The 16,056-nt window shown below is 46.1% G+C and overlaps 1 protein-coding gene across 1 annotated transcript in view; it reads right to left on the reverse strand.

Moving 5' to 3' along the window:
* The window catches only part of SNTB1 (syntrophin beta 1), a 111,601-nt gene extending 95,787 nt beyond the window's left edge, over positions 1 to 15,814 (reverse strand). The window contains exon 1 of the mRNA XM_030266624.4: positions 15,179 to 15,814. Within this exon, the coding sequence (XP_030122484.1) occupies positions 15,179 to 15,701 (523 nt within the window). The 5' untranslated portion in view covers positions 15,702 to 15,814. The remainder of the gene's footprint in view (positions 1 to 15,178) is intronic.
* Between the last annotated feature and the right edge of the window lie 242 nt (positions 15,815 to 16,056).

The following is a 16,056-nucleotide window of genomic DNA, read 5'->3' on the forward strand; positions in this document are numbered from 1 at the left end:
ATATGTTCTATTATGTATAAGGTCATTCCATGTATCCCCCCCCCCACAGAGCTAGCTGGGACGAAAAGGGGGACAAGAGAGAGCGCTAAGGCAGTTGTGGCGCCCAACGTGGGGCGCCACAACTGCCTTAGCGCTCTCTTTTGTCCCCCTTTTCGTCCCGGCTAGCTCTGTGGGGGGGGGGGGAGCGCTGGCAACTTCCGTGTTTTCCGGCGAACCCTCGCGGGTGTCGGCCGGTGCTGCGTGGGTCTGGGAGCTAGGCAAGTCCCGAGGCGAACAAAAGGAGAGAGACTTTTTCCCCCGCGGGCGATATCTCGGTTTATTATGGCTTGGTTGGGGAGGAAAAAACCGAGAAGCTGCTGCGTGCTGAGTTCGAGTTTGTCTGTGCCGCCTGGCCGATTCAGGGGCGGGGCGGCGCGCTCCGGCGCTGGCCGCGATCCAAGAGAGGCGGCGTGTGGAGCCGCGGCGCTGCTGCCGGCACGTGCAGGAGCCGCGGCGACCGCGGCAGCGGCGGCGGTTCGGCTGAGGCAGTCAGGGGCCGGGCGAGAGAGCGAGCCGCGGCGGCACGCAGGGATCCGGCGGGAGAGGAGGCGGCGGGCCGGGCAGCAGCGGCAGTCGGGGCCAGGCGGGAGAAAAAGCACCGGGGCGTCCCCAAACCCATTCTATAAATACTCGATAGGGGAAACCCGGGGCGGCCAATGAGATAACGCCACAGGGGGACTGGGGATAGTGGGGTGCAGGGGTCCAATGGGAGGTGGACAGATGGAAGGGTGCCCGGTCGTCTCTCGACCCCGCCGTGTGGCTGACAGATGGTCTGAGAGACGTAAACAAAATGACTCGGCACTTCCTCGGGAAGGCAGACCGCGGGGGGAAATGGGAGAACCCGGGAGGTCACTTACAGAGTGCGGGGGGATACATGGAATGACCTTATACATAATAGAACATATAATAACACAATTCCACAGGTCTGGAGCAGGAGTCTTATGATGAGTGACTGAGGGAGCTGGGGGGGACTTAGCCTGGAGTAAAGGAGGTTCAAGGGAAATCTTATTTTTCTCTACAACTCCTTAAAAGGAGTTTGTAGCAAGATGGGGGCCAATCTTTTATCCCAAGTAACAGGACAAGAAGAGATGCTTGAGGTTGCACGAGGAGAAGTTTAGATTGGATAGGATGGAAATTTTCTTCACAGAAAGGGGGTTATCAAGCACTGAAACAGGCTGCCCAGGCAAGCGGTGAAGTCACCATCCCTGAATATATTCAAAGACGTGTGGATGTGAAATATTGGGATGGTTTAGTGGTGAATTTGGCATCACTGGGCTAACAGTTGAACTCAATCAGAGTCTTTTCTAACCTAAACAATTCTTTGACTCTGGAAACCACTCCCATCCCCAGAGCAAGCAAGACTGATAGGCCCTCTGTTCTCCAGCCTCCTTGGCCACTGTGGCTCACACACAGATATCCTTCAGCAGGGCTTTTCAGAGGGCTCAAGCTGTACCACTGGGGTCCTTCCACAGAACTGATCCTCAGAGGAGTCAATGCCAGGGACATTGCAGCTGAAGTGCCGTTGAATCAGATCTACTTTTTGTTATTCTATCATTTATAAAGGAAATAACATTCAAAATACATGGCATTATTATTGCAGACCTGTGTCTCACTTGACTTTGCAGAATCAGTTACTATATTTTAACTGGGCATTCTTCATGTAATACTGTAAGAGAGTTCTTTGCAGCACCCTCCAAAACTATGATTACAGGTTTAACATTACAGCTTAGCTTCAAATCTCCATATTTTCTAATGTTGCCTATATTTAAAAGAAAAAAACCCACAAGGTAACTGTGTTTTATTCCAGGCCTGGAGATCTCAGGGCTGCTGAGCTAACCCAAACTCCCCTGAGACTTCAGGCACAAAATTCAGACTTGCAGCTTCAACTTTCTTGTGATGATACCAATTCTGTCACTCTTCAATCACTCTTCAACTGTGGTCACAAATTTGCACCTCTTTAGAGACACGGAAAGCCATCAGGTCTGGCTGTTAGCCAGGTAGCCATCAGCAACTGATGGAGCCTTCCTGGAAGCACTGCTCATCCCAGCAGGGCTCTGCCAGCGTTCAGACACACAAAGCAGCAGCCTGGAAAAAGTCAGCAAGCCAAGGGTTTGATTATGCAATTACTTGTTCAGCTACAACGGCAGGTTGTCCTGCATAATCAGGCCAATAAATATAATTTTTTTTTCTGGTGTTGCCTTGCATCCTAAGAGATGCAGTCAGAAGTCAAAAAGAAGGCAAGTGATATCCAGAAAACCCAGTGGGGAGGGGGCATTGTGTTGTTGGGTTAGGGGCAAGCCACGCAGAGACTTTGGGCTTCGTGTACTCTGCAAACCCAGAACACCTCTGATGACTGCCACAGTCTGGCACTATATACTGCAGTGGCACCAAGACAATTACAAACTCAAATTTCTCCTGGAAAATCATCTAGGCATGGATAGCTCTATAGAGATGGCATGAGGGCACTTACAAACATCCTGTTCAAATAGAAAGGGGTCAAATCTCTGCTGGGTGCAGCTTTTTGGAGAAAAAAATTACTTCATAAACCAGACTCCATCTGAAACTATAGTTTTGTTGTCTCCACAAACAGTGACCACTTTCTGCTCCAGTGAAACATTATTTTTAGTGTGTTTCTGCTCTTGAAGAGGTCAGGGCTCAGCTCTGAACAAGACCTGAAATATCCTTTGAAAAGCTGTTGAACAGTATCTGTCACCCTGGAATTAAGGGTAAAGCAGGGAGGTTTGTAGAAGAAACATTTTGATACTTTCTAATTTGATACAAGTACCCAAAATTTAAGCACATATGTGACTATGCAGAGCTATTCAACCTCGGTAATCAGCACAGAACTGTAAATAAAGAAACAACAACTGTTTAATCAATTATTATTTGCAAAAAATGACTGAACTTGGAGACTGAGCTGCTGTCATATGTATTTTACAAAGATTTTGCTCATCAGTATTTGAAGGAGCGGAAAGGGAGGAGGAGCCTGACAGGGTTGGGGAGGCAGAGCCTGGAGCCAGGTTTGCTGGGCACAGTAAAGCACCAGGGTAACTCCATGGACAGCTCAGAGCAGAAAGCCAGCCAGGGGAGTCACCCAGTCAGGACCAAAGAGCTGTCCATGCTATTTTAAAGGGGAATTAATACAGAAGGTACTGGGGAAAAGATAAAGCGGTATCAGCATCCTTTTTTCCCCCATCAGTGATTTATGTCACTATTGCTTGCTAAAAAATATCCTAACTCCATGGAAATTAATGGGAAAATTCATGCCAGCTTGAAGACAAGGTGGGTTTTACCCTCCCACCTCCTGCTCCATGTTGACTCCCCTTCCTGGCACTCTCTAGCAGAGGGCAGATGTCCCCACCAGCCTGGCCATCACTGTCTCACCACCAGAGGCTTGGCCACAGACAACTGGACAGGGACATCAGGGTCTGGGTGGGGAACACAGACCTTGAGAAAAAACCCCAATTGCAGGTGCAGCCTCCTGTAAAGCATTTCAGCAAATGAATCAACCCCAAGATTCCTTCAGTGCAAGTATAATCAAGACTCTATTTTTTTCTGTTTTCAAAGAACAATTAACTTAATCTACATTGCCCTGAGAACAAACAAATTCTGTCTTGGATATGAGCAAATGCATGTACAACATGCATGCAAGCTGTGTGTGCCCACCTGCAGGCCCTGCCTGTGTGATACTGCTGACAGACATTTATAGCTGCACCCACACCAGGGCCAGGTCAGCTCTGGGGTTTAACAGCTATGCTTCAAGGCATTCCTAAACCAACATCAGCCAGTGCAATAGTGAAGAGAAAGAAAGCAAAAAGAAGAAAAAAAAAAGAAACTAAATAATATATTGCATATTCCCCCACACAAATAATTTCCCAGCCTTTATGGTTTCATGAACTTGATTTCTTCACATACAGAGTTCTACATGAAGTCTTTAATACAGCAAAAGCTAAAAAGGTAGTGAGACCAACTTAATTTACAGCTGCATTGAGAAGATATTAAAATTACACCTAAAAGAGCTATTTTATGTGAGTTTTAGAGACCTGAGAAGTCTCTTCCTGTATTCAAGGTTTCCACTGTGAGTTTCAGAGAAACAAGGAAGCATTCCCCCAAAAGTATGACTAACTGAAAAGATCAAATGTAAGTGTCTTACGGGAATTCATATAATGTATCACTTGTGACTGCTCTACTGGAAGTATATTTGTCTTGGCTCATATCAAATATACATCCTTATCCACTTCAAACAGTGTGCATATTGATAGAAAAGTAACAAAACAAAGTGATTAAGGAGAACAGCATATCTAAATTTTCCAAGAACTGAATAAATACTTTCACTTATTGAAACTAACTGTATTTTAACAAAAAGGAAACAAAGTACTACACTGAGTTGGTCAAAACTTTTTGGCTATGAGAATTTCTTGTGATAAATGTAATGTGACTGCAAAGATTTTCTCTGAGGAGATGGTACATTGGGTAATTCTATGCCCTTCTACACAGAAATTTCTACTTATAAAAGGTTTTAAATGCAAGTTCAAAACAGCCTTTTCAAAGAAAATTGATTAACTTTTAGATATAAACTGCTATCCAAAATTGAAACATCATAAAAATTCCCACAGAAACCTGCATGTTTTCAAGTTAGCCCTTCCTTTCCTCCCTCAAAAACCAAAGGTATTTTTTCCCCTGTCTTTTGTAAAGAGAGAGAACTCTGAAACCTCTCTAAGGTTTTAATACTATTTATGCATGTAGACAAAAAGCTCTGGCAGTGCTTGAATGAAAACTCAAGCATTAAATACTAACATTTCATGGTATGCCTAGCAGAAAGGTTCAATACATATATAAAACAAGATCAACACAGAATGATTCTAGCACTGCAGTCCAAACACAGGCAAAGCCCAGAATCAATTTCAGCTTCTTTTTAATGGGCGTAATTTATAATATGCTCATAATCACTATTTATTTCCTCAAGACTTTATAAAAAAACTGCTGCTCTTTTGATAATCTATCCCACATGTTTATTAAAATAGATATAATAGAGTGAAAGGGAAACATAAAACTGATGATCATTTCTAGTTTCAGGGATATTCTATATGCCATCTCTTAGAACTTCAATTTATGACTCTCCTTAATGGAGACTTTCAGGGTTGATTTTAATGTGTTAAGTGGAAATTCCACTGGTTTGTTACTTCAATGCTTTCTTTATGACCTGCTCTCACACATCACCTAGGTCTGGCTTATTTATACAGACAGCCATTCACTGAACAGGGAGCTTCTTAAAACTAGTTGCTTTCATTTGCATTCTTCCCATATTGAAATGTTATTTGCTTTTATGGCTGTTTTTGGCCTGACACTTGTCCAGCATTTCATAAACATAAAGAAGACTGAAGTTACCATGAGGTTTTTTACCTCTTTCAAGGCAGGAATAGAGATTTTGCCCCCAGAGCTAGATGAGAACTCTGTCTTACAAACATCCCAAGAGCATCAGCATGCAACACAACCAGTATTCCTGCAAAGAAAAGGGTAACAAAAGCCATGAAAGCAACAGAGCTTCAAGCAAGTGCTTCAAGCTTATTAGCTGAGACATCTGCAGAACCTTTATGTCTTTCATCAGGTTTAACCATTGTTTGTGTCACTCCTCACCATTGTGCTCAGAACTTGAAAAATTTGGGCTATGTTAACTGTTTGACTGGAAGTTTGATTTACCTAAACTTATAAAATCTAGAAAAGTTTAATTTGGGCAAAACACAGTAATAACACCTGGAGCTCTTAATGAAGAGCCTCTGTTGTCATCATCCAAGTCATCCCAGCTTGAAGCTTGCTTCCCTTCTCTTGCATAAGCACATCTTCCTGACTCTAATATGACAGAGCTCACAAACAGCCACATCCTTAGCTCTGGAAAATTCTTCCCAGAGCTGAGATACAGAGTAAGAATCACAGAACAGTTAAGACTGGAAGGGACCACAGGTGGGGTATCTGGTCCAACCTTCCTCAAGCAGGGTACACCTAGAGCACATTGCACAGGGTTACATCCTGACTGTTCCTGAATATCTCCAGTAAGGGAGACTCCACAACCACTGCAGTGTTGAGCTAGAACAGCCCACCACGACATCCTAAAAGCAGAGAGACCCAAGGGGTAACAGGCATCAGCTCAGCTTCTCCAGAGCTGGCAAAGCCCCAGCAGCCTAAAGCTGCCACGCTGGCCCTGAGCACGCATGAAGGTCAAGCTCCAAACAAGGAATACCTGTTGATGGGACTGCTCATTACAGAAGTATGTGTGATGTAAACATACATCTTATGGTCTGTGTCTCTCTGCCCAAGTATATATTTGTGTGGTAGGAATCCTGCTGGGTCTCTGCAGACACTTCTTCATCCCAGACACCTGTCACTGATGGAGGAGGAGACTGGGCACCAGGAAAGGCGATCACTGAATGAGACAGGACAAGTAGGTTAAAAGGGACAGGGAGTTACCAAGAATAATATGTTCTTTGGAAAACAAGTGTAATTTGGAGACCTTTTTTTCTGTTCACAGCATCCTCCACAAAATAGCCCCAACCAAATAAAACAGAAACACAAAAACCCCATACAAACAAAAAACCCAAATCAGAAAAAACAAATAAAAAAAAAAATAAAGTCACAAAGAAACCAAACCACAAGTACTGAAGGCAAACCCTGCCCACCTTATTCCTGGAAAACACTCCTGAGCATCCAATACTTAAATATCTCCTTTGGCTTCACACCAGCAAGAGAAGGATCCTTCTGGCTTCTACCTGGGAAGAGTAAGACCAAAGGGAAGCTGCCTGCTATAAGGGAAATCACATCTGCCACAACAATCCTTCTAGTCCCTCTGCTAGCTTTGTCTTTCCAGGCTGTTTAACGGGGACTAAAGCCCAAAGCCCAGGATAAACAGATTAAACTTTCACTGAGTTAAAACTATTAGCTTAAAGCAGCCTCATAGGATACATGCTGGATAACTCTAAACCTCTCCTGCATCTTCACACAGCTGTCTCTTTCTCCCCTTGCAGAATCAGAACCAATGGCAGTTTAAACACATGTCAGTATAGTAAAGCACCCTGAAAATAGCTATTCTTTAAAGTGGAGATTTGTTATTTCCATGGTGTAGCTTTTTAATGCTCTCTCATAACTTCTCAATAATGTTAAAAGCCAAAATAGGTACTGCACCAACTGTACATACCTATGGCAAATGGAACATAAAGTTTAACTAATGGTCCCATTTCCCTGAAGGGGCACATGAGGCTGATAAATATTCCCAAGAGGTCATGTTACCTCTTGATGCAAATCAGGTAAGTTGTGTCTCCTTTGCCAGAAAAGAATTTATATTCTCATACCAGCTTTTTACATTTTATCTTTATGTTATGACATATTTCTAGTTTTGTGATACTTGAAAAAAAAAAATTCTGTTTCTCAGGTATTTGCACCATACCAGGAATTTACCAATTTTCAGCCTTTAAAGTGAACAGAAGCTGTTCATGTAGATGCACACACACACATTACTCACCTGCATGCTGCCTTGAAGCTGCTTCACTGCTCAAATATATGTCATCTCCAGAAGGAAATATCCCAGAGCAGAGAAGAATAAACAGCCACAGCTTTAATTCTGCTGACTTCTAGAGCTGTGCCAACAAGCAAAACTTCCAACAGTTCAGCAAAAACCTGTGTATCATTTTTAGAAGGAATGTGCTGTACGTTAATCATTTCTAATCAGAGACAGTTTTTCCACATCTACTTTTCTGGCTCATTTCCTTACAATTAAAAACTCCATTTTACCCAACAGTACAGTACAGATGTGCCTCCTTGGCAGTGACCTACTTTGTTGTGCCCTTAGCATATGTGCAACAAAGCTCTAACCAGTTCAGTAGTTCAAGTTCTAGACAGACAAAATTAAAGCCAGACTGTAACAGAAGTGTACAGAAGCAGCAGTCAGAAATCTGTATCTGCCAAAGAGTTACGTGGAAATTATGTCCCTTAATTGAATTTATGTTAAGGAATAAACCCTAACTGCAAAGCAATATCTAGTGTTGAAGCAATCTGATGAACTAGTCACAGCTGATTAAACCTTTTTTAAGCGCGTGTATTAACTTCTGTTCTGGGAAAAATTATGTTTTGATTGCTAATTGGATACGAACAAACCGATTCTGCCTTTTCCCAACTTTCCCCACAAGCAAACTTTTGTGTCCCTGTTTATTACTCGGTGTTGCTGGACTCTGAGGTGTTACAAGATGGTGGATGTCATAATTTCAATTAATCCTCTCTCCCAGAAGTGCCAGGTAAAGAAGGCTGAGCTATTAACCTTCTTTTAAAGCACAGAGCTATGGTCTCAGAGAGCAGCTTTCCTAGTCCTGCAAAATAGCAGCTGACACATGAGAAGAGCATGAAGAAGGCTCACAACACACCTTCCAACACATAGCACAAATGACAAACAGCAGTCCATGCTTTCTACATCCTTTGTAGTTTCTCACAGACTTCTCTAACCCAAACCAGCCTCACCTTGAACATCTTCAAACTGCCTCCTTGCCTGCAGTGACACTCCTCAAGGCATGTACCAAATGCTGCCACTCCCCTGATGTTCCTTCTCATCTTTACAACAAACTTTGTGTCTCTGCCAAAACAAGTCAATTTATTCCTACTATTCCAAGTCTTAACTCTTTCCCAATCTGCCATAATAGTACAGTGCTCTCCCTGATTGCTCTAAGAACAGATGTCCTGCTAAAACCCCTTAGCACAGGCACACCTTATGCTGGCAGAAGTATTTTTCTCTGCTCAACAGTTTAAGGTTTGAAGAGGTGACAGAGTTGAGCCAAGTGAAGCCCGCTTCCCACCAGCTACAGCTCTGTAGTGACACCAATGTGGGGCTTGAAGGAGCCAAAAGAAGAACCTGGCTCACATCCATCCATCATGTCAAGGCCAGCAAAGCTGTGTTCTTTGGGCTACTCACAAATTCTATATGATAAGTAGCTACAGGATTTTCTGCACATTCTAGAAATACTGCTACCATCCCTTCTTCACCAACTACTTTTCTGAGATGCTTGAGGATCTGTTTCAAACTTGGAAAGCCAGAGTCTTCCATGCTGTACTGGGACAGCTTTGGTCTCATCACATTTTGTTCACTTATGCTATTTGCTCTCTTGAACTACTGTTTCCTCCAATTTCCCTTCTACTGAAGTAGCTGTACCAATTCTAACAAGTAGCCATGGCAACATAATCTTACAGAATAAAGTACAAAATAATCCTATGATCAGAAATCTAAATTAGAAAAATGGAATGGAAATAATGTGTTTTTAAAGCCTGGAAGCAGACTGACTACTGGCACAGGTTACAAATAGAGCAAACTCTCCAATACTTATGAACCCTGAATGAACACAAACAGATGCGATACTTACAGTCAAATTTACAGATACACTACTAGCAGGGCAAGTTCCACACCATGTATTATAGAAACTGTGAGATTAAGACAATAAAAGAAAGTTAAAACTCATTCCTAGTTTACACCTGAAACCATCAATCTATTGGGATCAGCACCTCAGCTGGGCTGTCCCAAATCCAAACTGGTTTGAATTCTGGATACTCCCTCAGGACAGACATGCAGTGAGCATCTCTGACCCAAACCCAGTGGGCAGCAGGGGTGGGAAGAGGCCAGCACCCCTGGCATCACCTCTGTAAAAATGCTGCCCTGTGAGAGTGGAAATGGCCTTCAGAGAAAAGTCACCTGCCCTAGCAAAATTAAGATACAAACATTGTTTTGTTAACCATAGCAGAAGCCTTCAGCTTTCAATTTTACTCTCATAGTTTAAAGATTCTTTAAAGAGTTATACCAAGATTTAAATTTAATTTTCATGGAAAAATTACTACTGGGATTTCAAAACATTCTTTTTTCTTTTCTAATGATACTTATTAACATGTTTAATCTGTATGTACAATTGAATCCCAGGTCTCTTGACATATTTAATCTTCTAAGCACCCTTAAGGAGATGGTAATAAATTGTTTCTATAGGGCTTAGTATATGATTCCCAGGGTGGGTTGACAGGGTCAACCCACTTGGTCCAAATAAATCCAGAAATGTGTTGCCCACAACTGCCTTATTTTCTTTAGAGTAACCACGAGAGAGGACTCACACAAGAATTACTGCAAAGAGGATGTACTGATTTTTATCTGTGAAAGGTGATACAGGCTGTCTGGACTGCTAAATTAGCCTGTAATCTAATCTAATCAATGAAAAACACATCAAGTGTTGCCACTCAACCTTCCCCATCAGCTGCAGGCAGCTGAAACAATCAAAATTGAGATTCTCGGGAACTGTTCAGACCTGGAACTCTTAGAATAATATTACCTGCTCCTTTCCCTTTCAATTTCACTTTCAAACTGATGTGTGCCAAGAGCAGCTATGTGGGCCATGAAATGTACAGCTTCTAAATATATGGCATTTCCCTAACTGCATATTTGCTGGTAAAAATATCCCCCCTCCCGCCCAAAAAAAAAAAAAGATCGTTTTGTCCATACATATACTTCCAGTATAAAGAATAACTATGCATACAATTTGCAATCACCAAGATTTACAGCCCTGACCTGACTGTAGTAACTAGTTATGTCACTTATTAAGTGTCCTGTGCCTCATTTCCCTCTATACTTGCAGGAGACACACTTTTTGGATAAATACTTTATTTTGTTATCCCTCAAAAATCTGTTGTCACTACTTTACTGAGAGAAACACAAAAACATAGATAAGATCAAAAACTACAGCCAACAAGAAGCCCACACCTATTTTACACTATTTCAACATGTAATTCACACAGATACAATTGCTTTGCTTCATCCAGAGAAAATGAAAAAGGGGTAGGAAAAGGAGAATCCTTACAGTTCTTACAGAAATACCGTTTGGAAAATAATACACATTACTACTGTACAAAGTGTATCGTGCTTATTCTTACTTCGCTTCAAAGCTGTGTATTAGTCCCAAGAATGCCACAGAAGATGATACAGGCTACTGTCCATATGCTAAAATGCAGGGGGATTCCTCTCTGTGGGAAATTTATGCAAACCCAGGGAGGCTGCCAAAACCATTTCTTCACGGACCTTGCAATTGAGTTAACTGGGAATCATTCAAAACCACTCAAATTCTAATAATGCTAAGAAGATGCTCCTTTTCCCAGTACGTACCTTCCACCACCATCACTATTAGCTCACACACACACACACACACGAAACAAGTTAGGGGAAAATGCCCTGCAGAAAGACAGCAAAATTCACTAATGCATTTTTTTTTCCTTCACATCCCAGTACAGCATCATGCCAGGGGATCCTGGTTGACATTAGCATAGGCTACTTCAAGTTTTTCTTTTTTCACTGAACACATAGAGAATACAAGTAAAGCACAACCAACTTGGTTACAGAGCATGCCAAGGGACTGCTCTTATCCAGGATGCTTTGTTAAAAACAAACACCTCTGGTGTCCCGAGAGTCACTTGAATGTAATCTGCTTCACACAGCATGAAAGGGACAGCTTGATTTTCCGAAGTGCTTATTTAAGAAGCCCAAATTTAACAGAACCTCAATGAAATCATAGGTGTAAACAATATCTGTCAGGATAATTTAAACTTCCTTCCACGCCTGCAAATATGTATAGCCCAAGGAGGCTGCCTTGTCTCTCACGTAGGGAAATCCTCTCTGCTCCTGTATGCTGGTGAGAAGCTCCATCCTGCTGTTCTGAACACCTGGGAAGCCACACAGGGCTGCTAAGCCAAACATCAGGCTACCCCCACCCCTGCTCCCTCTGCCTGCTTTGCTCCCCACACTCAGGCTGTGATGAAAAGCTCACAGGAAATTAAACCCTGCAGGCAGAAGTGGTCCATCCCTGCAGATGAGGAGACAAAATGATTTCTAAGGGCCCATAGCCCTTCCTCCTCATCACCTCCCTCTCCTCTTGAACCTTCTGCTTTACAGCTCCTCTTAAGCCAGTATCACCTGTTGTCTTATATCCCTTCCATTTATTAATCTACTGGATTTAAGGCATCCCAGCCAACTATACAGACCACACCTATAAGAAGGAACTTTATCTTAGCAGATGAATTACACAAGTGTCAGAGATGGAAAATGAGAAGACAGAACAACCCAACCTGGATATTAAATTTGTTGGAGTAGGACCCTCTCCTACTGGGCTTTACAGCTGTGCCCCTCACACCAGCACAGCTGCTGCAGCTACACCACCCCTGACCCTTCAGCAAATCTCTCTTTCCACCAGCTCAGAGAAAGCAATCAATGCAGGAAAAGGAGCAAGTGTTAAAATGAAGCATTTCCTTCTCTTCACAGACCTTCCTCCTCCTGCCACCCACCCGGGTGCCAGCCCTGCCTCCCACACAGGGTGCAGAGGCCTGGGGAGGGATTTTCCACTCCCTTGCTCCCTGCACAGGAATGCAGGAGAGACTACAGTTTAGTGCTGAGCTGGTAAATGCCTCATTCCACTGAGCAAGCAGTTTTAGGCAGGACACTATATAACAGGCAGGCTCCAGCACTCTGATATTGGATATTGAGACACATCCTCCCTGCCATCAGCTCTAGGAAATACTCCACGGTAAGACCCTTTCCAGGAATGCACAATGCACTGGGCAATACTCAGAGCCCTGCTGCACCATTAAATGTGTTTCTTGTGCTTTACACCTTGCCATGCCTTTGCAAATTTGACTTTCCTGGGCTGAAAGTCACAAACAAATCTCAGAGTCTCCCCAAAATGTAAATCTTACATTTTGACCCTGGAAACACATGCTGGCTTTGCTCTGTGAATTGGAGAGAGTCTAGAGAGGAGCTGCACAAGGGTGTTGCCCTGCCCCATCACAGCCTGCTTTTTGTCATATATAACTCTCTAAGAAGTCAGGAAATGGCAAAATCCTATTGTCCGTAAGGAAAGGAAAATCAAGTGTTACCCTTCCATACTTTAAAGAGTAAAAAGAACTTCTGCATTTTCCTTCCTTTAGTAATAAAAATACCATTTTAGACTCTGCTGCTGAAGAATGAGCTTCAAAGTGGGCAATAAAATCACAGAGAATTGTTCTAAGCTGCCTGTTTTCACACGCCATTCATGTGAAGTGGGTCCCCACTGAAGGGAGAAGCCCTCCCAGGCAATGCTGGAGCCAAGGTTTGGTTTGGTTACTCTGCTGAAATAGCAAGAGAAAGGCAGGACAAAATACGGAGTGCAGCATCAGAGTATTTTAACTCTACATACAGATCACTACTGAAATATACTCTCATTTTGCAAATTACAAATTCAATTGCAGAAACAACTACTGAGGCACCTCAGCACGGAGCAAAGAAATGCAAGACAGCTGTGATGTCAAAAGGAGTTAAGGAGGGTGCTCACAGTCCCCACTGGAACGGCTTCATGTTCACTCCTAGCCTGGAAGAAAACAGGGTTTTTAAGGCTCGCCACACAGAGGCAGGGAGATTTGCAAGCATCATATACATTACTCATTAGGTCACAGCAAAAGCCCAGCCACTACCTGACTGCACCCCAGAAAGCCCTTACACTGCACAAGCAAACCAGTGACAAAATATAGATGCAACAGCCCCACTTCAGAGCACTCAGAGAAGTTCATATTAATACTTCAGAGGTATAGCTGTAATCAATTCAGCTGCAGTGAGCAAAGACAAGATGCACTTCGGTCCTGCAGGTATTGCAGGGCACAGAGGGAGAGGAGACACAATTGTCCTCAGCTTCTTAAATCCTCACGGAGCACTAACTCCTCCAGGTTTCACTGTCACAGGGACAACAAAAGAGTTTCTCAGAACACACTACTATGGAATACATTTGTCACCGTCTCTCCCTTTCAAACTTTTTCTGCAAATTTATGCCATAGTTGGTTGCTCACGGCTGATCCTCAGCTGCACCTCCCAGCCAGCGGTAGCATCTCCTTAGCTCCTCAAAATAACCACCAAAAAAACACAGAAAGAAATACGCGGTACCGTAAATAGAAAAAATACGCGGTACCGAAAGGGCTACAGGTACAGCGAGGTGGGAGTGCCCGCAGGAAAGCGACGGCACAGGGAAGGCAGCGCCGCAGCATGCCTCAAATGCCATTGACCTCCGGTTAAATGAACTCGTGGGCAAATATGTAATCACTTTATCATACACACGCCAAGGGCAGTTCTGAAGCTGTTCATTCTCTCAGGTGGAGCAAGTAAATTAGTCCTTGTGAAAAGACGGGGATTAAACGTTTGTGCACGCCTCTCTCCTCATGGACGCGTAGTCTGAGGGAACCCGCCTCTGCTTTTCTACTCGCTCTCCCCCAACACCCGTCCCGTTCTGGGGGGACACCCTCTCTCCACGCACACCAGCGTCTGCTCTTTTCTCTGAGGTCAATTTCTAAGGCTGCTTTTAATAAAACTGTTTCAGTCACCCTTGAGAAAGGAAAGGGCGCTCCTCTGCAGGGATGGCTAGTGGGTCCGTGAGGCACCGCCAGCTCCATTTAAACCGCTTTGCCCCCACCCCCCATCCCTGATCGGGAGTAGGATGGTGGAAGGAGGAACCGGAGAGAAGGTGGTGTCGAGCGTTTCGAGATGACTGGGGCAAAGTCACCCAAGCCATTCCCTTAATGCCGGGTAGGAAGGAGGGGTTCCTTTACTTGTTTAACCTCTCCTCTCGAAGTACCCAACTCTCCCCACCTTTCTTGTACTGAAAAGATGAGAAAGCGTCCTGACGGCAGATCCAGAGGATCCCTCACCCTGCAGGAGGCTCGGTCAGGCTCCCACCGGGAGCCTCAGCCCAGGAGCAGATATTGAGTGTATTGGGTGCATCGCCGAGACCAGACGGGGCTGTGGAGCCTCCACCGACCGCGCACGGACGGGGCTGTGGGGACTGCACCGGCAGATACGAGAGCGTAAAGTTCAAGCCCGGCTCCCCGGCATCCCGCTCGTCCCTTGCCGAGGGGCTGTGTCCATGACACACGCCGTCGAGGGTCCCGGCGCGTACAGGGCGTGAACTCTCCGTGCTGAAAGACGCCCGGAGGAGCAGCAGGAGATGCGCGGGGTCATCCCCTCGCCCCCAGCTCGGCTCCGCCGCCTCTCGGGCAGCGGAGGCGCCTCGCCCCACAGGCCCCCGCTCCCGGTGCTCACGGCCGGACCGCCCCGCTCCCCTACCTTCCAGCAGCACCTCCTTGCCGGCCCGTTTGAGCGCCTGCACCGCCTCGTCGTGAGTGGCATCCCGCAGGTCGGTGCCGTTCACGGCCAGGATGGCATCGCCCACGTAGAGAGCCTGGGTCTGGTCGGCCGCCAGCCCCTTGAAGATCTTGCTGATGAGGATGGGCATCTTGTTCTCCTTGCCCCCCTTGATGCTGATGCCCAGTCCGCCCATCTCCTGCTTCAGCACCTTCACGCACCGCTTCTTGTTGGAGATGGCCTCGGGCACCTGCTCGGGGGGGTCGGTGAAGGCGGTGCGCGCCGCCGCCGGCCCCCCGCCGCCCTCGGCCCCGCGGCACGCCGTCCCATCGCCGCCCAGCCCGTTGTGCGCCGCGCCGTCGGGGCGCTCCTCGCCGCTCAGCACCAGCGCCTCGCCGCCCAAGTTGGCCAGCACTTTGTGCCAGCGCTCCCGCACCAAAACTTCCAGCCAGCCGCTGCGCTGCGCCCGGCCGCCCCCGCCGCCGCCCGCCGCCGCTACCGCCATCTTAGGAGCATGCTGGAAGCGCCGAGTGACGGCACCCCCGGCGCGGCTCGGCTCGGCGCGGCCGCTCCGGACTTCAGCCGGGGGGCGGCAGCTCCGGGCGCGGCGGGGTGGGGCCAGGAGCCGCGGCCGCCCCGCCGAGGCCGCGCCGGGGCGGGCGCACCTGGCGGCACCGCCCGCGGGCGGAGTGGGACCGGGGCGTCCCGCCCCTGCCGCGGGGACACGGCGTGGGACACCCGCGGGGACACGGCTCCCTGCGAGCCCCACGGCGTGGGACCCCCGCGCGGAGCCGCGGCTCCCTCCGAGCCCAGGCTGTGGCGGCGTCTGGCGCTGCGGGGTCCCGCCGGAGCGGCAGTGC

This window comes from Taeniopygia guttata, chromosome 2 (assembly GCF_048771995.1).
Source record: "Taeniopygia guttata chromosome 2, bTaeGut7.mat, whole genome shotgun sequence".
Taxonomy (NCBI): Eukaryota; Metazoa; Chordata; class Aves; order Passeriformes; family Estrildidae; genus Taeniopygia; species Taeniopygia guttata.